Genomic DNA, 22,349 nt, shown 5'->3' with positions numbered 1-22,349 from the left:
CATCAGATTCATCTGACTCTTGTTCAGACAAAACTACAGGGAACAGATCTCTTTTCCTTTTTGAGGGGGTAGCTTGGCTTCCCCTGATCAGCATGATATGGTCTTCCACCATTTTAAGCATTTGAGACTGAGGCAAGGAATCAGGCTCGTGAGAGTGGATCGTCGGCTTCTTGGGTGTGGTTCAAACCCTGGGCCTAAGAAACTTGGTCATTTTTGAAAGAATGGTAGTCACGAAAGAAGACGTCGGTTTGTGTCGAGATTCAGTAGTGCAAAGGACTTCCTCGGAAGCCGGTGCCTGCTCAGCGGCTCCGGACCCATCCAAGGTAGAGACAACCGCAAGCTCCTTAGTTGAAGAAGAGTTTTGCAGCATACCAGACTCCGAAATGGTCTCGGTAGAGGCCTGCGAATCAACTGAAGCGGGCATCAGGGGCTGCAAAAGTGCCTCATTGAGTATCGGAGGACTGACGACTAGCTTAACGGAAGCATCGTTGGTAGGTTTGGACATGTGCAGTCTGTCTCTGTCTTTATCTTTATGTTTTTTCAGAAGATCTTCTGTCAGATGGCTTACCGAAGCCATATCGGAATTCGAGGACTGTACAATAAGGGCCCGACGATGGATAGTTCTGGCATTGAACAAAGCACAGAAGTGACATGGGGGAACGTCGTGCTCTGGGCCTAAATGAGTAATGCAGTAAGAGTGGAAGTCTCTGTGTAGTATTTGCTTTCCACAGGCGAGACAATTATTAACTTTTTCTGATATCGGTTAGTGCAAGAAAAAAGGATCCCCAATTGGGTACTTAGCTTTAGAAGACTTCAACTTCAATTCGGAGATGAAAACTCAGGTAGCAGCCGACAGGCACTTGTGTGAACTGCTTCTGCTTCAGGCTCCATGGCAAGAAAGACTGATGTAATGGCATCGGCTGACTTACTTTATACTACTGATGACCTGATGTCAGTCCTCAAGCAACAGCAACTGCCGCAGAAATACTAAGTCTATGGTATTCGGGCCAGCCGAGGGCTACCCTGGCAGGGATAACCCTAATGTGATGACTGCAACAGTGAAACATGAAGAACATCATTGTATTTCCCCCCCCCGGGAAACTAACCACTTGGCCACCAATTAAAACAGAAACATAAGCAAATTAGCCTCACCAAAGTGGGGGCCTTCAACCCCCCCACACCCACTCATGTGAGGGGCTGTGGCCCCCACATCCCCCTAACTAAAATACCAACTCCAAGATCACACTACAGTGGAGAAAAGGGCAAAGTTCCCCATGGTGGCCAAGTGGTTAGTTTCCTAGAGGGAAAATATGATGTTCTGGTAGTTCGTTATTCTAAGCTTTCGACAATGTGGTCTCCATCATGTGAAAGTCGATGAAATGGTAAGTCAACTATATGAAGTAGATCCGGGAATAAGATGTAAAGAATAATGTTCAAGAGGAGGAAGAGGAATGATATTTCAGACAAGGTAGGACTTGAGCAATCTATGTAATGTTAAACTGAATAATAATTGTTAAGAGAGAAATAGTACTTTAATGCATGAAAAAATCTTTTACAATGGTTTGTGTTCTCTTTTTTAATTTAACTTATACTCATGTCACTATGTAATATTTGAAGTTAATAAAGATGTTCATAAAAATCATATCATTTTATTCTACTCATAAGAACTAAACATGACAAATGGTAATCTCCAGGGTTTTAGATGAATCACTCTGATGGTACATTCTGTCCCATTATGAGAGTATTTATAAGAGAAAACATTGTTAGCAGCCCCATAAACTGTTTCAGTGCTTATTCCATAAAAAGTACAGTTGTGTACACTTACCATAAATGTAAATATTCGAGTGTATTCACTGTTGCATTCATCACATTTGGGTTATCCCTGCCAGGGTAGCCCTCGGCCGGCCCCAATACCAGAGACTTAGTATTTCTGCGTCGGTTGCTGTCGCTTGAGAACTAACGTCAGGTCATCAGTGGTATAAAGGAAGGCAGTCAATGTCATTACATCAGTTTTTCTTGCCCTAACCTGTCAGGAGCCCCCAAAGTAGGAGGCTATGTTCTGGTGGAAGAACCCCACCAGTGGAAAATAAATACCAAAATGTCCCTTGTAAGGAAAGGAGAACAACAAGTTATAATGGTAATAAAAGGAGAAATAGAATAAAGGGGGATGGAGGGAGGGAAACCAGGACTGCAACAGTGAATACACTCGAACATCTACATTTATGGTAAGTGTACACAACTGTACTATGTTCTTCGTGTTTCACTGTTGCAGTCATCACATTTGGGTAGAGTCCCAAAGCTGAGGAAATGGGTAGAGGCAATCAAGGAAACTAGGGGCTGGCTAGGATGCCTTGCAAGACTGCAGAGGCTAACCCTGCCCTGGATTTGGAGAATATAGGCAGGTGGTAATGCTTGGTAAAAGTGTGAACAGCTGTCCAGGTAGCAGCCTCCAGGATGCCCCTGGTAGGGACTCCTCTGAGGAGAGCTGCAGAGGTGAGGCTGCTCTGGTGGAGTGTGTCCTGACCCCCTTGGGGGGAAGTTTTCCATGCTGGTTTTAGGAGAAATGGATGCAGTGTGCTATCCATTTGGAAATGGTTTGCTTAGAGATGGCTTTGCCTTCTGGCCCTGAAGCAAAGCTAACCAGCAAGTGATCAGACTTTCTGAAGGGTTTAGTCCTAACCAGATAGTATCTGAGCTGTCTGTGCACATCTAGAGAGTGCAGAATCCTTTCCCCCTTGTTTTGGGGGTTAGTAAAGAAGGTGGGTAAATGGATGGATTGGTTGAGAGCCACACTGGATACCATCTTGGGCTTGAAGGATAGATTAGTTATGAGGGATATCCTGTCTGCATGAAAGATGATGAAGTGTTCCACAGCCATGAGTGCTTGCAGCTCAGCAACTCTTCTGGCGGAAGTGATGGCCAAGAGGAAGGCTGTCTTCCAGGAGATAAATTTTAGCTCTGCAGAAGAAGCTGCTTCAAAGGGGGGCAGGGTGAGCTTTTCCAAGACAAAGTTGAGGTCCCAAGCTGGTGTTGGTGCCCTTCTGGGGAGCCTCAAGTTGCTAGCCCCTCTGAGGAACTGTTCAATCAGAGGGTGCGAGAAACGAGGCTGTTCAGTGGGAAAATAAGCAGAAATAGCAGCAGCATGAATTTTTATAGAGGAGAAAAAGAGACCACTGTATAGTAGGTCAGCTAAGTTATCCAGGATGAGAGGGATGGAGGGCTGTGATGTATTGACCCCCTTAGCCTGGATCCAGGTGCAGACCCTTTTCCACTTATCTGCATAAGATTTTTTGGTGCTAGGGCATCTGGCCTCTCAGATAACATACAGAACCTGTTTACTGAGGGTGGCAGATTGGTCAGGGGTTAGGGTATAACTCAAGCTGCCAAACTGAGTGTCTGCAATTGGGGATGCATAAATTCCCCTTCCCTCTGGGTTAGGAGGATTGGAATCTGAGGAAGATTCCATGGAGACAGTGGGGACAGGCTGTGCAGCAAGGGGTACCAGTGCTGTCTGGGCCAGTCTGGAGCTATGAGAATGGTCCTTGGTTTTTCCTCCCTTATTTTGAGCAGTACCCTGGGAATGAGAGGTAGGGAAGGAAAGGCATAGACCAATAGACTGACCCAGGGGAAGGACAGGGCATCCACTTTTCATGCCATGCAGTGATGCTCCCTGGTGCAAAATTTGCTGAGCCAATGGTTGCTGTTGGAGGCGAAGAGATCGACCTCCGGGGTTCCCCATTTCTGAGTTATTAGGAAGAAGGTGTTTCTGTTGAGCTGCCACTCGTGGGGGGTCCAACAGCTTTCTGCTTAATTGGTCTAACAGGGAGTTGAGAGAGCCTGGCAGGTATTGTGCTAACAGGTGTACTTGCATGGAAGAGGCTGTGAACCAAAGGGTCATGGCCAGCCTGCACAGCGGGTAGCAGTAAGTGCCTCCCTGCTTGTTGATGTACCACATCACAGTGGTGAAGTCTGTTTTGATCAGGAGAACCCTAAGAGAGAGAAGGGGTTTGAAAGCTATCAAGGCATGCTGCACAGCCATCATCTCTTTTTGACTGATGAACTGGGGGATTTGCTGTGGGCTCCATTGGCCCTGTATCCACCTGCTGTCCAGGTGTGCACCCCAAACATTGTTTGATGCGTCTTTGGTGAGGGTCTGGGTGGCGGGGTGTGGGGAGAAGGGCAATCCCTTGTTGTGGGAGCAGGCTGTTGCCCACCAAAGAAATTCCTTTCTGAGGCAAGGAATAATAAGTAGAAGAGTTTCCAGGTCTTGAGAGTGCTGACACCAAAGGCTCTTTAGGTACCATTAAAGTTTCCTCATATGCAGTCTGGCATATGGAATGAGGAGTATGCAAGATGCCATGAACCCCGGGGCTTGTAGGATTTTCCTTGTAGAAAGCTGGGGCCTAGTGGCCAGTTGAGAGAAGTAGGCTGACAGGAACATTTGTTTCTCTGGTGTAAGGTATGCCATCTGGGATGTTGTGTCTAGACTTGCTCTCAGAAAGATTATCCTTTGGGTGGGCACCTGTTTTGATTTCTTTTTCATTGATTGTGTATCCTAGGGAGGTTAGTAGGCTCTTTACAAAGGCCAAGTATTTGAGCAGCTTTTCCTGGCTGTCTGCCTGAATAAGGCAGTCGTCTAAGTAGGGGTAAATTTGAATATTTCTTTGTCTGCAAAAGGTAATGGCCGGAGCCAGGCATTTTGTGAAAACTCTGGGAGCAGTAGATAAGCCAAAGGGAAGTGCAGAGAACTGAAAGTGTTGAGATCCTGCCCTGAAGCAGAGATATTTTCTGCAGGTCTCCCTGATAGGAATGTGGAGGTAGGCCTCTTTTAGGTCCAGGGTGGCTAGCCAAGCATCCTTGGAGAGCATGGGTAGCAGCTGCTGGAGAGTGAGTATTTTGAAGTTTGGGATCACCAGGAAGGTATTTAGAATGGATAGATCGAGGATGGGGCACCAGGTACCCTCTTTTCTGGGCATCAGAAAAGGTCTGGAGTAGAAGCCTTGGCCTATCTGCTCTGCAGGAATGTGCTCTACTGCCCCACAAGGAGAGCAGGGAATGGATTTGCTTTTGAGCCTCTGCCACTGATTTGGTGGTAGATCTGGGAACCCTTTTGGGGTTGGAAGGGTGTGGAAGGAGAATTTGTACCCCTGAGACACAATGTTCAGAACCCATTGGTCCTTGGTAATGGTGGCCCAGGTGCTTGAGTGAAAGGAGAGTTTTCCTCGTAGGGGTATGTGAAGGTGGGCAGAGGCAAGGTTGGGAGGGGGCGAATCATTGTGAGTTTTTACCATAAGGGGGTGGCTTAGAACTCCATGGTTTTGAAGTGAAGGTAGTCCATTGCTTAGATATCTGCAACCCCTGGAACTGCTGTCTGGGCGGTCTGTTTCCACAGGGCCTAGGCTGGCCCTGTCTACTCAGAGCAGGAAAGGACCACTGCTTGGAGGAAAATGCCTGCTGAACCTAGTGGGTTGGACCTGTAAGAAATCTTTAACAGTTTGCATAGATTTTGCTTTTTCTTCCATCTTTTTTAAGACCTCTTCTGCTTTATTTCCAAATAAGTTATGTGCAAGGGTGCATCCAACAATTTTGATTTGACTTGGTCTGGCAGGGGTTGATCCTTAAGCCATGCATGTTTTCTAATGACAGATCTGGTGACAGCTGCCCTGCAAGAAGCTTCTAGGGCATCAAAACCACAGTGCAAAGTGTGTTTAGTTACCTGACCAGCAGAATGCATTAAGTCCTGTAAATCTTTAAATTCTGCCCATGCAGGAAAGGAGGAAATTTTTTGTTTAAGGAGTTCCAAAGTATGTTGCTGATACTTAAGTATATGGAACTGACAATGTAGTGCCCTGACAGCAAGGGTAGCTGAGGTGTATACTTTTTTACGCCATCTGTCTAGTGCTCGGGAATCCCTGTCTGAGGGGGTGGGATTCTTAGCTAAGGTTGCTTTAATCCCTTTAGGCCCTTCAGTAATGACCTTAGGGTCAGCTGTACGATTTTTAAAAAGATATTTGTGTGAGTCAGGGACTCTGTAGTACCTGAAGGGAGGGCATCTGGAGTCAAGCTGGATTCAAGGAAGACATCATCCACCACACATAGGACTGGGGGGATGGGTAAGGGCCTGTGTTGTGGAAGGTCCTGGAAAGTACAGTGTTGTACACTTCCCATAAATGTAGATGTTCGAGTGTATTCACTGTTGCAGTCATTACATTTGGGGTAATCTGCTGGCAGGTTGCCCTCAGTTTGCCTGATTAATAAAGTCTTGGGTCCTGCATCAGTTGCTGTCCCTTCTTCCATGATGTCAGGTCATCAGGGGTATAAAACATGCAGCCGACACCATTACATCAGTTTTTCTTGCCCCAGATGTCAGGTGTCCCCCTAATGGGGAGCAAAATAAAATTAAAAACACAAAAATATACCTCCAACCAAAAGCAAATACTCCAAAAATGCTTTTAAGCATAGTAAAAGAAAGTTGAGATCTAGTAAGAGGAAAAATAGGGGGCTGGAATGAGGGTAACCAGGACTGCACCAGTGAATACGCTCGAACATCTACATTTATGGTAAGTGTACACAACTGTACTATGTTCTTCATGTTTCACTGTTGCAGTTATTACATTTGGGTAGATTCCCAAAGCTATGGTTGGGAGGATGGATTTATACAGCATTAGGAGCAGCTATAAGGCCCTGCAAGACAGAAGTGGCAAAGCCAGCTCTGTATTTAGAGAAAATTGGTAAATGATAATGCTTGGTGAAAGTATGAACTGCACTCCAGATAGCAGCTTCTAGAATATCCCTGGTAGGAACACCTCTGAGATTGGCTGCTGAAGTAGATGCAGCTCTGGGGGATAGGCTTTCCATGGTGCTTATAGCAGAAATAGATGATGGTATGTTTTGAAATAGCCTTCCCCTCTGCCCCTGCAGCAAATGCTACCAGCAGTTGTTCAGATTTTCTTAGAGGTTTAGTCCTGTCCAAGTTGAATCTAAGTTGTTTGTGCACATCCAATGAATGCAGAATCCGTTCCCCTTTGTTCTGTGGATTGGGAAAAAAGGTTGGCAAGTGAATGGACTGATTAAGAGCCAGACTGGATACCACCTTGGGAATGAAGGATGGATTGGTCCTGAGAGACACCCTGTCCGCATGAAAGATGATGAAAGGCTCCACTGCCATAAGGGCCTGTAACTCAGATATCCTTCTTGCTGAAGTGATTGCTAGAAGGAAGGCTGTTTTCCAGGAAAGACATTTTAAGTCTGCTGTAGCAGCTGGCTCGAAAGGAGGTAGAGTGAGTTTCTCCAATACAAAGTTAAGGTCCCAGCCAGGGATTGGAGCTCTCCTGGGTGGTCTCAAGTTTTTGGCCCCTCTGAGGTACTGCTTGAGCACAGGATGAGAGAAGAGGGGAGGTTCTGTGTTATAATGAGCTGAGATGGCTGAGGCATCGATTTTAATGAAGGAGAAAGTCAGGCCCTTGTGAAGCATCTCAGTTAAGTATTGTAAAATCTGAGGTAAATTGGGCGCTGCTGTGCTCATCCCTTGAGATTGATTCCAAGCACAGAATCTTTTCCATTTGTCAACATACGATTTTCTAGTACTAGGCCTTCTCACCTGCAAGATGACATCCATCACAGGTTTGCTGAGGGATGCTAAAGGTGAATTTAAATGACTAGCCAAGCTGCCAGGTTCAAAGTTGGGAGCTGAGGGTGCAGAATTTGGTTCTTCTGCTGGGACAGTAAGGAAGGTGTCTGAGGCAGCTGTCACAGAGAAGTTTGTGACGCACTGTGCAGGAGTGGGTACCAGTGTTGGCGTGGTCAGTTTGGAGCAATCAAAATCATTCTTGGTTTGTCCTGCTTGACTTTTAGCAGAACTTTGGAGAGCAGAGGCAGGGGAGGAAAGACATAGACCGATAGGTTTTTACAGCTGAATGACAGAGCATCCACTTTCCAGGCTTTGTTGTGAAGAGTCCTTGTGCAAAATTTGTCCAACTGGTAGTTGTGGGGTGAGGCAAATAGATCTATGTCTGGGCTCCCCCAATTGCTTGTCAACATGTTGAAAATCCGTGGTTCCAGTTTCCACTCGTGTGGGTCCATGAGATTTCTGCTTAGTCCGTCTGCCAGTGTATTCAGTTTTCCTGGCAGGAATTTAGCTTGTAGTTGTATTTGGTAGCTCAAGGCTGTGTTCCACAATGCCATGGCTAGTCTGCAGAGGGGGTAGAAATGTGTATCCCCCTGCTTGTTTATGTACCACATAACTGTGGTGTTGTCCGTCTTTACAAGTAGTTGTCCTGGTTGAATTTGTCCTTGAAGGCTGTCAGAGCATTCTGTACAGCTAACATTTATTTTTGATTGATATGTAGGTGCATTTGGTTTGGGTTCCATTTGCCCTGAATGCACTTCCCCTGCCAGATGAGGCCCCCATGCATAGTCTGATGTGGCTGTAGTTAGGGTTTGGGCAGCAGGGGGTAGTGTGAATGGCAGTCCTTTGTTTTGGTGGCAGGCCTCTGCCCACCATAGAAACTCCCGGCGTAGGCAAGGTATGATAGCAGTCATTGTTTCCAGGTTGTGACAATGTTGACTCCATAGACTTTTTAAGTACCATTGAAGTTTCCTCATATGCAGTCTTGCATATGGAATTAGCAGGATGCAGGAGGCCATGAACCCCAAGGCTTGCAGTATTTGTCTTGCAGATAGCAGGGGTTTTGTGGCCACTTGTTTGAAGCAAGTTACCAAATAAATTTGTTTTTCTGGCGTGAGGAAAGCCATCTGGACAGTTGTATTCAAGCTTGCACCCAGGGATGTAATCTGTTGAGAGGGTACATGTTGTGATTTCTTTTCATTTATGGTGTACCCTAGACAAGTTAGAACTCTTTTTACAAACGCCAGATGATTTATAAGCATGGCCTGGTTTTCTGCCTGAATTAGACAATCGTCCAGGTATGGATATATTTGAATATTTCTTTGCCTTCAAAATGCAATTACTAGAGCTAGGCACTTTGTAAATACCCTGGGCACAGTAGACATGCCAAAAGGCAGTGCAGAGAACTGATAATGCAAGTAGCCTGCTTTGAAGTGTAGGTATCTTCTGCAAGATTCCCTGACTGGGATATGCAGGTAAGCCTCTTTTAAATCTAGAGTTGCCAACAAGGCATCCATGTCTAGCACAGGAAGTAACTGTTGAAGAGTCAGCATCTTGAATTTTGGAATTTCCAGAAAGGTGTTTAGAGTAGACAGGTCCAGAATTGGATGCCATGAATTGTCTTTTCTGGGTACCAGGAAAAGCCTGGAATAAAAGCCTTGACCCTTTTCCTCTTCTGGTACCGGCTGAATAGCCCCCATGTTTAGGAGGGAAAGTACTTGTTTCTGAGCCTCTGCCCACTGATTCGGGGGCAGGTCTGGCCACCCGTTTGGTGTTGGCAATGTGTGGAAATGAAATCTGTATCCCTGGGACACTATTTTTAAACCCATTTGTCCTGGGTTATGAGTTCCCAGTTTTTTTGCATGAAGATCAATCTTTCCCCCAATGGGGTGGCTAAAAGGTAAGTGCTTGGTAATTTTAAAGGAAAGTCATTGAGACTGTTTACCATAGGATGGTGTCTTGTTATTTCCAGGTTTGGAAGTGGAGGCCCCCATTGCTTAGTTCTGAGAGTCCCTTGGGACTGAAACTTGGTACTTTTGGTGTGTCTGGGTTTGGCTTGAGAGGATCTGGAAGGAGCTGGAAAGGACCAATTCTTAGTAGGCCAGTGCCTACTAAATCTTGGAGGTTGCACTTGTAAGAAATCTTTCACAGTTTGCATAGATTTAGCTTTATCTTCCATCTTTTTTAGAACTTCTTCAGCCTTATTGCCAAACAGACGGTCCTGATTTAATGGAGCATCCAACAACTTTGCTTTAACTTGATCAGGCAGAGATTGCTCCTTAAGCCAAGCATGCCTTCTAAGCACAGACCCAGTAACAGCGGCCCTACAAGGGGCCTCTAAGGAATAAAAACCACATTGCAAAGTATGTTTTCCAACTTGTTCAGATGAATGCAATAAATCCTGTAAATCTTTATTTTCCACACAGTCAGAGATCAACATCATTTTCTGTTTAAGCAGTCCCATAATATGTTGCTGATATTTTAGCATATGAAATTGGCAGTTTAAAGTCCTGATTACTAAGGTAGAAGAAATATAAACCTTTTTACCCCATCTATCCAGCACCCTGGAGTCTCTGTCAGAAGGAGTAGGGTTTTTAGCAGTGGAAGTTTTAATGCCCTTGGGCCCCTGAGAAATGGTTTCTGGATCTGTAACAGGGTTTTTAAAAAGGAACTTGTGGGGCTCAGGAACTCTGTAATATCGGTCAGGTTTACCAGGAGCCAGAGGCAGGGAATCAGGGGCCATACTGGATTCCGAAAACACATCATCAACAATGTCTAGTACAGGGGGTATAGCCAGAGGCCTATGATGGGGTAGAAGAAGGAAATCCCTAAGCCTCTTTTTAGATTCAGAAAATTCCTGACTTTCCCAGTGGAAATGCTCCCATAAGGTATGTAAAGTTTCCCCAAAAGAACAGTCTTCAGGGGGAGAAGCAGAAGGAATGGAATTCTCTGCATCAGAATCCTCATAAGTAGGGATGGACAATTCTAGGTCATTGGAAGAATTAGAAGAAACAGAGTCCTGATCAGAAGATTCATAGTCAAACTCAGTCCTAAGCCTCTTAGAAGGGGGAGGGGGTTGACTTCCCCGCATTGGAGTAATAAGATCTTCAGCCATTTTGATCATTTGTTTTTTAGGTATAGGGGCCTGAACATGTGGCCTGGGCGTTGTTTTTTTAGACATAGATTGAGATTTAGGTCTCAGAGTAGAAGGTGGAGTCGGTTTAATATGCAAGTCTGTAGGCCTGAATACACCCTCAAAAGCTGGTGCCTGCACAGTTGCTCCAGACCCATCCAAGGTAGAGACATCCGCGGGTTCCATAGGAGAAGAGTCTCGCAGCATACTGGAATCTGAATGGGTCTCAGTAGAGGCCTGCCAGTCAGAAGTAGCGGGTATCAGGGGCTGCGAAAGCGCTTCACTGAGTACCGCAGAACTGGCGACTGGCTTAGGAGAAGCGTCATCGGCAGTTTTGGACCTCAACAGCCTGTCTCTGTCTTTTTCTTTGTGTTTTTTCAGAATTTCGGTAGTCGGATGGCTAACCGACGTCATTTCTGGATAATTAAACAGAGAACCGAAATATTTAGAGGCAAAAATGTAACAACGATGGATAGTACATTGATTAAATAAAGCACAAAACCGACAGCAAGGTACGTCGTGGTCAGGGCCTAGGCAAGGAATGCAGTACAGATGAAAATCTTTATGAGGTATTTGCTTCCCAAAATTAATGCAATTATTAACTTTTACTGACATCGGTAAGGAGCAAGAAAAAGTTTCCCCAAAGGGTACTTAGCTTTAACTTGAAGACTTCGAATCTGAAACTCGAAAATGAAAATTTCAGGAGTCGGCTGACCGGCACTTGCAAACTGCTTCTGCTTCGGGCACCGCACGGCAAGAAAGACTGATGTAATGGCATCGGCTGCATATTTTATACCCCTGACGACATGATGTCATGAAAAAAGGGACAGCAACTGACACAGGACCCAAGACTTTGTTAATCAGGCCGACTGAGGGCAACCTGCATGCAGATTACCCCAAATGTAATGACTGCAACAGTGAAACATGAAGAACATCTCTCTGAGTCTCTTTTTAGACTGTGGGTAGTCTTGACTCTCCCACTGGAAATGCTCCCTTAATGTATGCAGGATTTCTCCAAAGGAAAATTACATCTGGGGGAGAGGCTGAAAGAATGGATTCCTCTGCATCAGAATCCTCATATGTGGAGAGGGGCTGCATGTCTTCATAGTCAGAGCCATCGGACTCATCTGACTCTTGTTCAGACAAAGCTACTGGAGACAGATCCCTTTTCCTTTTTGAGGGAGTAGCTTGGCTTCCCCTAATCAGCATAAGGTATTCTACCATTTTAAGCATTTGAGACTAAGGCAAGGGAGCAGGTGTCTGGGCATGGGTAGTCGGTTTCTTGGGTGTGGTTCGACCCCCGGGCCTAAAGAACTCAGTTGTTTTCGAAAGAAGGTGTCAGTTTATGTCGGGATTTGGTGTTGTGAAGGACTTCCTCGCAAGCCAGTGCCTGCACAGTGGCTCCAGATCCAGCCAAGGTAGAGACGACCACAGGATTCTTAGACAAAGAAGAGTTCTGCGGCATACCAGACTCTAACAGGGTCTTGGTAGTGGCCTGCGAATTAATTGAAGTGGGCATCAGGGGCTGTGAAAGCGCTTCACTGAGTTCCAGAGGACTGATGACCAGCTTAACAGAAGCATCGCCAGAAGGTTTGGTCCAGTGCGGTCTGTCTCTGTTTTTATTTCTACATTTTTTCGGAAGATCTGCTGTCAGATGACTTACCAAAGCCATATCAGAAGTTGAGGACTGTAAATGAAAATATCTGTCTACAATAATGGCCCGTCAATGAATAGTTCTGGCGTTAAACAAAGCACAGAAGCGACAACGAGGGATGTCGTGGTCTGGGCCTAGACAAGTGATGCAGTAAGAGTGGAAGTCCCGGTGTGGTATTTGCTTTCCACAGGAGAGATAATTATTAACTTTTTCTGACATTGGTTAGTGCAAGAAAAAAGGATCCCCTACAGGGTACTCAGCTTTTGAAGACTTCAACTTCAATTCAGAAATGAAACTCAGGTAGCGGCCGACCGGCACTACTGCTTCTGTTTTGGGCTCCACAGCAAGAAAGACTGATGTAATGGTGTCGGATGTCTTCCTTTATACTACTGATGACCTGACATCAGTCCTCAAGTGACAGCAACTGATGCAGAAATACTAAGTGTCTAGTATTCAGGCCGGCCAAGGGGTACCCTGGCAGGGATAATCCAAATGTGATGACTGCAACAGTGAAACACGAAGAACATCTACAGCAGAAACACAGATATCATCTGGCCTACTCATCAGAGAAATCTGCAGTACTCCCAACTTGCAAGAACTCTCAGATATTCTTTCCAACAACTACAGAAAGGCAGCCAACGGGTGATAGACTCACTACAACAACCTGCGATGCTCCCAACCTGCAGAAATTCTCATGCATCAGGCCTTGCTGCACAAAAATGACCAGCAGGCAATCAACTCACCACAGTAACCTGAAATGTTCACAACCTGCAGAAACTCTTAACAACATCCTAGCCAACTGCAGAGAAACAGCCAGCAGGGAACATACTTTCCACAGCAGCCTAGAGTGCTCAAAACCTGCAAGAACTCCATATGGCACTTAGCGCAGAGGATTAACTCTGTAAGCTGTTTTCTGTAGTGAAAGGTGCAGACTTTCATCATTCCTTCCACTTCCATTTGCCTGGTGTGTGACATTGAGCAAGTCACCAAACCAGGTTGCCTTTGAAAAGGGACACATGTTCAGTGGGCTTACCTGGTTAACAAATAGATAAAAAATGTTGACAAAGAGGTTGATAAAAACTAAAGGTTTAAATTATTTTTATTTATTTATCACTCTGTACATTTCTTGATATACTGCGGTGGTGGTGCTGCAGTAGCGTTGTCGCCTCACAGTTAGACGTTGCCCGTTCGATTCTCAGTTAGAGCGTCTTCTGTGTGACGACATGCGTGAATGGGCATTCCTTCATTGAAGGTTGTGTGTTAGGTCTGGCAAGCCAGCACATCAAAATCTACTGCCAATCATTAGCAGACCGGAGTTCCGCTGTGGCGACCCCTAATCAGGAAAAGCCAAAAGAAACAAACAAACAAACAAACATTTCTTAACTAAAAGCAGTATATATAAACATTAATATATATATAAACATTAATTGTGTTAATGCCTCATCAAACCCTTTCTTTTCTTCTTGCAGGAGCATCACCTATTCCAGGAAAGGATGTAGTTACCAAGAAGTGTTTACTTTAAGGCTAGCAGCAGAGTGTCAGGCTAATGAATATATGAAGGGCATAAACAGAATGATTCAGAATGATTGCAGCAAATGCAGGGTTTGGCAGTGAATAAAAATAAATGTTCTACTTATACCCTAACAGCAATGCAACATCGAGGGATCAACTCACAACCATATGGGTGAGAGAAAAGAAGACACTCTGTACCATGTGTCTGGTAAGCCATATAATGCACAAAACAGCACCCATGTGTTGCAGAAAGGTGCAAGCCACCCCAAGTGCAAGGTGCCACGAGGTATGATCAGCAGATGCTGATCAGTCAGTAGTGCAGGACAGGCAATCATTCCAATATCGGCATACCGGAATGCCAGTACAGAAATGAAATACTGCTTTTGCTATCAAGACTGAAGTGCTTGGCTTACTACAGTTTTTAAAAGTAGTAATAGTTTGTTTTTGTTTGCTTATCAAATTAAGAATGGAAGGGCACAGAGGACCAGATGCTCCTTAGAAGAGAGATGAGTGAGGAATACCAATTCAGAGAAGGAACTTTACCTTTACTTATCTATGTATTCATTTATTTATTTTTGCTTCTCACAGAGTTGAGGGGAACCAGATTGTGGAACAGCACAGGGTGTCAGATGAGCTAGCGTTCTAGTTGTCATGTGTCCATAATACTATGCATCTTCATTTTGCTTGGGTTTGTGCACTATTTAAACTGTCACTGTGTTTTAAACACTTTTTATTAAATTGCTTTTTTTTAATACCATTTAAACTTTGTGAACTTCTGTAATCTCTAAACAATGTATCTTGTTTGCAAAGAGGAAAAACAAAATAAGTTATCATTAGTATCAATTGTCATACTGCACAAAGAAATATGTTCAGCGGAAGGCACCTTGCACATTCACATCTTGTACAGACATCAGAGAGCAGCTTTTCTATATAAATAGTTAGTTACATGTAACAAACACAGTGCTTTACACAACCAGAATAAAACTTGCTTGAGATGTCAGTACTTTGCATTCATAACTCATGTCATTTGTAAGAAGTGTGGTGCCAAAAGGCATACATACCAGAATCAGAGATGTCATCCCAGTACGGGGAGTCAAACTCATACTCTGCTTTCAGAATCTGTTCAAACAGCTTTGCATCATTTTCATCATAAAAAGGAGGGTAACCACAGAGGCTGAGGGGAAAATAAAAAAGGAGTTACAGAGACTGCAGCATGTGAAAGAAAATAGTAAACAGACAATGCAGATTGGTAATTTGTCTCATCTATTTGTCAAAACTCTCATCCCATTCTGACAGCCCCAGTCTTTTATGTATTTTGATTTGCATATCTGTTTCACACAAAAGTGTGTTGCTTCTGTGATGATACTTTTTATGCATCACCAATGTTCTTCCCCACTACCTTCATGCATTTTCCTATGGCTTGGTTTGGCAGTATCCATTTTATCACAGTCTGACATCTTGAAGTTGAGAACCCTCACTTTTTTCCCTAGAATGACCCTGCAGTTAAATTGATGGAGAGCCACATCATTTGCTGAGAACTTGTTTCTCAACAGAAGCCAAGTTCAAGATTCGAGATGCTCGTTATGCATGCATTTAAAGGTCACACTTTCTTAAGCATGCATGTGAGTATGCCTGTGTTATAAACAGACCATTGGCTCTTATTCGCTGTTTGAGGGACACCTAACAGCAATGCATATTTGTTTTGATTCCCTGCTGCCTAACACTGTCAGTAAAGAAAGATTTCTAATGTGATCTCAGTCTCCTACTGGTTACTGAGAGGCGATCTATGCTTGGCATATAAGGCATCCTTGCATCCAGCCCTGATGGACGTTTTGCACATCCACAAAATGAACAGCATGTGAACTACGGCAGTCAAGGATTTAAATTTTGCTTGTGAAATAAATGACATGTTGGTGAGACAAATATGTGTCTCAAAGGATCCCCATGTTGTGGAACAGGCTTCCTGTTCATGTCAAGCAGAGTCAATCCCTGACGCTATTTAAGTGTAACTTTTACCAGTGGATGGGAAGCCAAGTATATATCTCTAACCTATAAAGAACAATTTAGACATTTCTTACTGCTGTGTAGTGAATACTGCCACCTAGTGGAATATGAGAGGTGAGCGCAGTGATGCTTCCCACATACATTAAACCCTATCAAGTGCTGGTCTATGCAGACACTAAAATACTGGCTCTGCTAATATGGCACTAGAAAATAAGGGCAATTTAAAACTGCCTTAAAATGAATGACTAGTTCTCCTATTCTTCTTCTTAAATGCACTCAGGACACCATGAAATCAAATGAACACGGCAAATTCTGTTAAACTTCATCTGTTTTGACTGTTGCACATTTACTACATAAAGTCATTATACACAGACTTGGCACAAGACTGCATTGCTTTGGACACATGATGGCACAACCTGTAAATTAAAAACTTTATAGTGACAGCTAGGGTTTCAGGGTTCCACAGGCTTTTTATAGTCAAATGGCTCTGATTAAAAGGCAGGAAATTCAAACTGCTCAGTACTTCATAAATCTAAATCATACAAAACCCATCTGTTAGTGTATTTTCTAGGAAACAGATTTTAAAAGCTTGGCATATCCAGTTATTTAATACATTAGCTACTGGAATTTCAGAAAAAAAAGTTTATAAAAAAAATTTATATTTTTATTACTGTAAATGTCTCTTACCATCTTGCAACACAATTGTTTCAAAACAACTACTTACATGACTTCTCTGTTCTGTTATACTCCCCATGCAAACTAACAGATACACTTTTTTTGGGGGGGGGGGTAAAGGCTTCCAGGAGACCAAAAACAAGGTTACAATAAATCTGTTGACTTCTAGAATGCGCAAAATTGTGCTTTTCTCACTCCTTTAGAAATAATTATGATTTGTCTTAAAAGAGAGACAAAAAATATTTGAACTGCAGACCTCTAAATTGTTCCTATTTTGGAGGAATGTTCCTATTTTTAGGCCTGATATTAGATGTCCCTATTTTTGGAGGTATGTCTCTATTCTCAGGCTTGATATAGCCCTTTGCACAATGTTTTTGAATTTCCCTCATCACGTGATTTTTGAAACTGTCTAGTACATAGAAAACACAATACATGACCAACATACTACAGGTAACAATAATTTAAAGAAAGAGGAGACATATCTTAAGAACTCCTTTTTGTGACCTTATGTGGTAGAATTTTGCAATGTGCTTATAGTTTTCCATATTTTCCATCATTTTTGTCTCTCTGTTTTTTTTAAACTTGTTTCTGAATAGTATCCCACATTCCTACAAGAAGTGGGAAGAGTTATGTGCTAATAAGATGTCTAGATTTTTAGGCTAACTTCTTATTTTTCAAGGGCTAATGTCTGCAGGTTGGGATGTGTGGTTCAAAGGTTTCACTAAACAGTAATTTTAGACATGGTTTCTAAAGATGAGTGCAGTTTTGCCACCCCCACCCCCAAAAATGAATGCACATTCAGTTTGCTATAATAACAACCCTCATTTTCCTATGGAAAATGACAAATTAAAGTCCAAGGCCTTACCCTGCCACACCCTTCCAAGACTGCATCACAAAGCTCCTCTCCTGTTCATTGGGTTTGAGTTGGGCATTTAATTAAGGTTATTGATATTTTAGCAAGAAAAAGTTAAGTGCGTGATGTGCACTATACCCGCCACCTCTTAACACAGGAGCTCTAGACAAAGCTAAAAATAATGGGGGTGGGGAGTTTGCCAAAATCAAGGACAGATTTTATATATTGCTCTTATAAGTTTAGAAGTTTAAAATGGACTGCCCCCTCCAACCATAAGAGTGCAGAATATATATTACTGTGAGTTTGATCCTTTCTACACCACAGCTGTCTCTCACTTCAAGTCTAATTCTAGTTCTGAATCACCAGTGTCAGAAACAGCACAGTTCAGGGTCACCAATGTCACAGGCAGAACAATGTAACTCTGGATTACCAGTGTGACAGACATAATAGCTCTGGGCTACCTGTGTCACAGACAGAACAGGTATGAATTACCAATGCCACAGACAGCACAGTTCTGGGACATAACAAACCTGCTAACTCTAGGTTGCTTATGTTCCAGGCAGAACAGCAGCTCTGGCTTACCAATGTCACAGATGGAACAGTTCTAGCTCATCTGTGTCACAGACAGAAAAATTCAGTTCTTTGTCACCAGTATCACAGACAGAACATTTCAAGTCCAGATTACCAGAGTCACAGGCAAATAGCTCTGGGTTGCGAGTGTCACAGACAGAACAGTTCTGGGTTATCAGTATCACAGACAAGACAGATCTGTGTTATTAGTATTAGAGACAGAACCAGTATGGATTACTAGTTTCACAGACAGCACTGTTCTGGGTCACCAATATCACTCATAACTGTAGGACTCTGAGGTCCCAGGCAGAATAGCTCTGGATTACCAGTGTCAAAGACAGAACAGTACAGTTCGGGGTTGCTAGTGTCACAGACAGAACAGTTCAGTTCTAGGTTACAGGGTCACAGACAGAACAGTTCAGTTCTAAGTTACAGGGCCACAGACAGAGCAGTTCAGTTCTTGGTTACAGGGTCACAGACAAACCAGTTCAGTTCTAGGCAATAGAGTCACAGACAGAACAGTTCAGTTCTAGGTTACAGGGTCACAGACAGTGCAGTTAATTTCTTGGTTACAGGGTCACAGACAGAACAGTTCCATTCTAGGTAACAGGGTCACACACAGAACAGTTCAGTTCTTGGTTACAGGGTCACAGACAGAACAGTTCCATTCTAGGTAACAGGGTCACACACAGAACAGTTCAGTTCTTGGTTACAGGGTCACAGACAGAACAGTTTCATTCTACGTAACAGGGTCACACACAGAACAGTTCAGTTCTTGGTTACAGGGTCATAGACAGAACAGTTCCATTCTAGGTAACAGGGTCACACACAGAACAGTTCAGTTCTTGGTTACAGGGTCACAGACAGAACAGTTCCATTCTAGGTAACAGGGTCACACACAGAACAGTTCAGTTCTTGGTTACAGGGTCACAGACAGAACAGTTCAGTTCTTGGTTACAGGGTCACAGACAGAACAATTCCATTCTAGGTAACAGGGCCACACACAGAACAGTTCAGTTCTTGGTTACAGGGTCACAGATAGAACAGTTCCATTCTAGGTAACAGGGTCACACACAGAACAGTTCAGTTCTTGGTTACAGGGTCACAGACAGAACAGTTCAGTTCTAGGTTACAGGGCCACAGACAGAGCAGTTAATTTCTTGGTTACAGGGTCACAGACAGAACAGTTCCATTCTAGGTAACAGGGTCACACACAGAACAGTTCAGTTCTTGGTTACAGGGTCACAGACAGAACAGTTCCATTCTAGGTAACAGGGTCACACACAGAACAGTTCAGTTCTTGGTTACAGGGTCACAGACAGAACAGTTCAGTTCTAGGTTACAGGGCCACAGAAAGAGCAGTTAATTTCTTGGTTACAGGTTCACAGACAGAACAGTTCCATTATAGGTAACGGTCACACACAGAACAGTTCAGTTCTTGGTTACAGGGTCACAGACAGAACAGTTTCATTCTAGGTAACAGGGTCACACACAGAACAGTTCAGTTCTTGGTTACAGGGTCACAGACAGAACAGTTCCATTCTAGGTAACAGGGTCACACACAGAACAGTTCAGTTCCTGGTTACAGGGTCACAGACAGAACCGTTCCATTCTAGGTAACAGGGTCACACACAGAACAGTTCAGTTCTAGGTAACAGGGTCACACACAGAACAGTTCAGTTCTTGGTTACAGGGTCACATACAGAACAGTTCCATTCTAGGTAACAGGGTCACACACAGAACAGTTCAGTTCTTGGTTACAGGATCACAGACACAGCAGTTCAGTTCAGGGTTAAAGGATCAGAGACAAAACAGTTCAGTTCATGATTAAAGGGTCACAGACAGAACTGTTCAGTTCTAGGTTACAGGGTCATAGACATAACTGTTCAGTTCCGGGTTAAAGGATCACAGACAGAGCAGTTCAGTTCTGGGTTACAAAGTCACAGACAGAACAGTTCAAGGTTAGAGTCACAGACAGAACAGTTCAGTTCTGGGTTACAGGGTCACAGACACAGCAGTTCTGCTCATGGTTAAATGGTCACAGACAGAACAGTTCAGTTTTAGGTTACAGGGTCACAGACAGAACAGTTCAGTTCTGGATTACAGGGGTCACAAACAGAGACGTTCAGTTCTGGGTTTATCAATGTTGTGGATAGAATAGCTCTGGGTTATCAGTATCACAAAGAGAACAATTCAGTCCTGTGTTAAAAGTGTCATTGACAGCACAATAGTGGGTCACCAGTGCCACAGACAGAACAATCCAGTTTGGAATAACCAGTGACACAGACAGAATAGCAATGGATTACCAGTGTCACTGAGAAAACAGCTGTGGATCATAACATCATTTATAATGTTGGGACACTGGTCTCCCAAGGAGAAATAACTGTGGGAGATTAGTGTCTCAGGCAGAATAGCTTTGGGTTACCAGTGCCACAGATGGAATAGGTTTGGGTTACCAGTGCTACAGACAGAATAGGTTTGGGTTACCAGTGCCACAGACAGAATAACTTTGGGTTACCAGTGCTACAGACAGAATAGCTTTGGCTACCAGTGTCACAGACAGAACAGGTTTGGGTTACCAGTGCCACAGACAGGACAGCATTGGGTTACCAGTGCCACAGACAGAATAGTTTTGGGTTACCAGTGTACAGACAGAATAGGTTTGGGTTACCAATGGCACAGACAGAATAGGTTTGGGTTACCCGTGCTACAGACAGAATAGCAACAGAATGGAGTTGATGAATATTATGCTAAAATATAACACCCATGCTTTGGAGGATTTATCTAAAACCCTCAAGGACAATGAAAGGTTCATAAAAATGATTTGCTGTTCGATCGCTTTCAGACCAACTATGTTAACATATACAGTAAGGTTGACAACCTTTGCAGTGATGTTTTTAAGAAAATGTAAAAAAATCAAAAGAGACATTAATGAATATCAAAAAGGGCTGGTCTACCCGCATTCATCCAGTCGCCATGGCAATGGTAGTTGGAGGGCCAACCAGATCACAGGAAACCGAGAGGAAGTGACATCATCTCCAAACTCTTTTCAACAGCAGGAAATGCAACAGCAAGGGCAAGATGGAGGTGATTTGCGGTGCTCGGAGTGGATAAGAGACAGAGTACAGCAACAGCCTTATTTTTTGGGGATGGACAGAGGGACTACAGCAGTCAAGGGGCAAGACTGAAAGCCCAGAGTACGCGGAATTTTCACCAGAAAAATTAATGGACTTGGCAATTAATGAACTGTTTCATGTAAATACTGTATGCACTGATGTGTTACTTAATAATGAAGTGTACGGCATTGAGCAGACAGTTATTTAAAATCAATGGATATAAATTTACTTTGGAAAATGAAATGAGTTGTGAACTGCAATAGGAAAGTCTATAGAGGCCAGTAATGATGAGGAGAACAATTTAGAGATTTTAATAGCATTAATAAATGAAAAGGTGCTTGTTCCACAGACTATTAACAACAGTTCAGGTGATTTTAAGACATATAATTATTCAAGTAAGGCATTAACCTTGGAACATGCTAATTTGTTATCTAAGGGAATGACCTTTGTCTCTAGTAGAAGGGATAAATGTGGGACAAACACTTATTGACTTAAAGTTATATGTGCGGAAACTTAATTGCAAAATATGGTTTAATAATGAAATTGCACGTGATCAGGTAGTAACAATTATATTGGGAGTCTTTGAGAAAGCGTGTGAAACAGAGATTAGGAGGACCTTAGGGTGGAAAAAAGCAGAGCCCCAGTACAATTTAAGCAAGAATGAACATACTTTACTTTTGGAAATTAGAGATAAAAATATTTGGGGTATGAATCCCGACAAAGGCAGTGGACTAGCAATAATGGATTCAAATGTCTATTCTAATACTATGAATATGCTTTTAATGGATGGTACATATGAAGAGAGTTCCCTCAATGAAGTAAACATAATGAATAGGATCATTGATTTAACATTGGAGGATATGGTCCTGGAAGGGCAGTTAAATGAGGATGAATATAGATTTCTTAGGAATGATTACCCCATGGTCCCTAACATTTCTGGCATCCCCAAAATACACAAAGGTCTAAATAATCCTACCAATAGCTGATGGCAAGTGGGCAAAGACCTGCTTTATGAGCAAGTTTTTGGATTTCCAACTGCAAAAGGAGTTAAGCTGTTTCCAATACATATGTAGGGACTCATGGCATTTCTTGGAGAAGATAAATACTGTAGTAGTGGGTAGTAAAACATATTTAGTAACCATAGATGTTTGTAATTTATTTTCAGTAATACCTCATGAGACAGGCCTTAACTGGTTGGAGGCCCA

The 22,349-nt window shown here is 43.3% G+C and overlaps 1 protein-coding gene across 1 annotated transcript in view; it reads right to left on the bottom strand.

Annotated features, from left to right (window-relative positions):
- Positions 1-22,349, bottom strand: part of LOC122806875 (calcium/calmodulin-dependent protein kinase type 1-like) — a 1,135,755-nt gene that overhangs the window by 82,622 nt on the left and 1,030,784 nt on the right. The window contains exon 8 of the mRNA XM_044077647.1: positions 14,988-15,100. Coding sequence (XP_043933582.1) covers positions 14,988-15,100 — 113 coding nt within the window. The remainder of the gene's footprint in view (positions 1-14,987; positions 15,101-22,349) is intronic.

This window comes from Protopterus annectens, chromosome 7.part0, assembly GCF_019279795.1.
Source record: "Protopterus annectens isolate FY-2018-M chromosome 7.part0, PAN1.0, whole genome shotgun sequence".
Lineage (NCBI taxonomy): Eukaryota > Metazoa > Chordata > Ceratodontiformes > Protopteridae > Protopterus > Protopterus annectens.
Note: the sequence above shows the minus strand (reverse complement) of the source record. Positions and strands in the feature narration are given on the sequence as shown.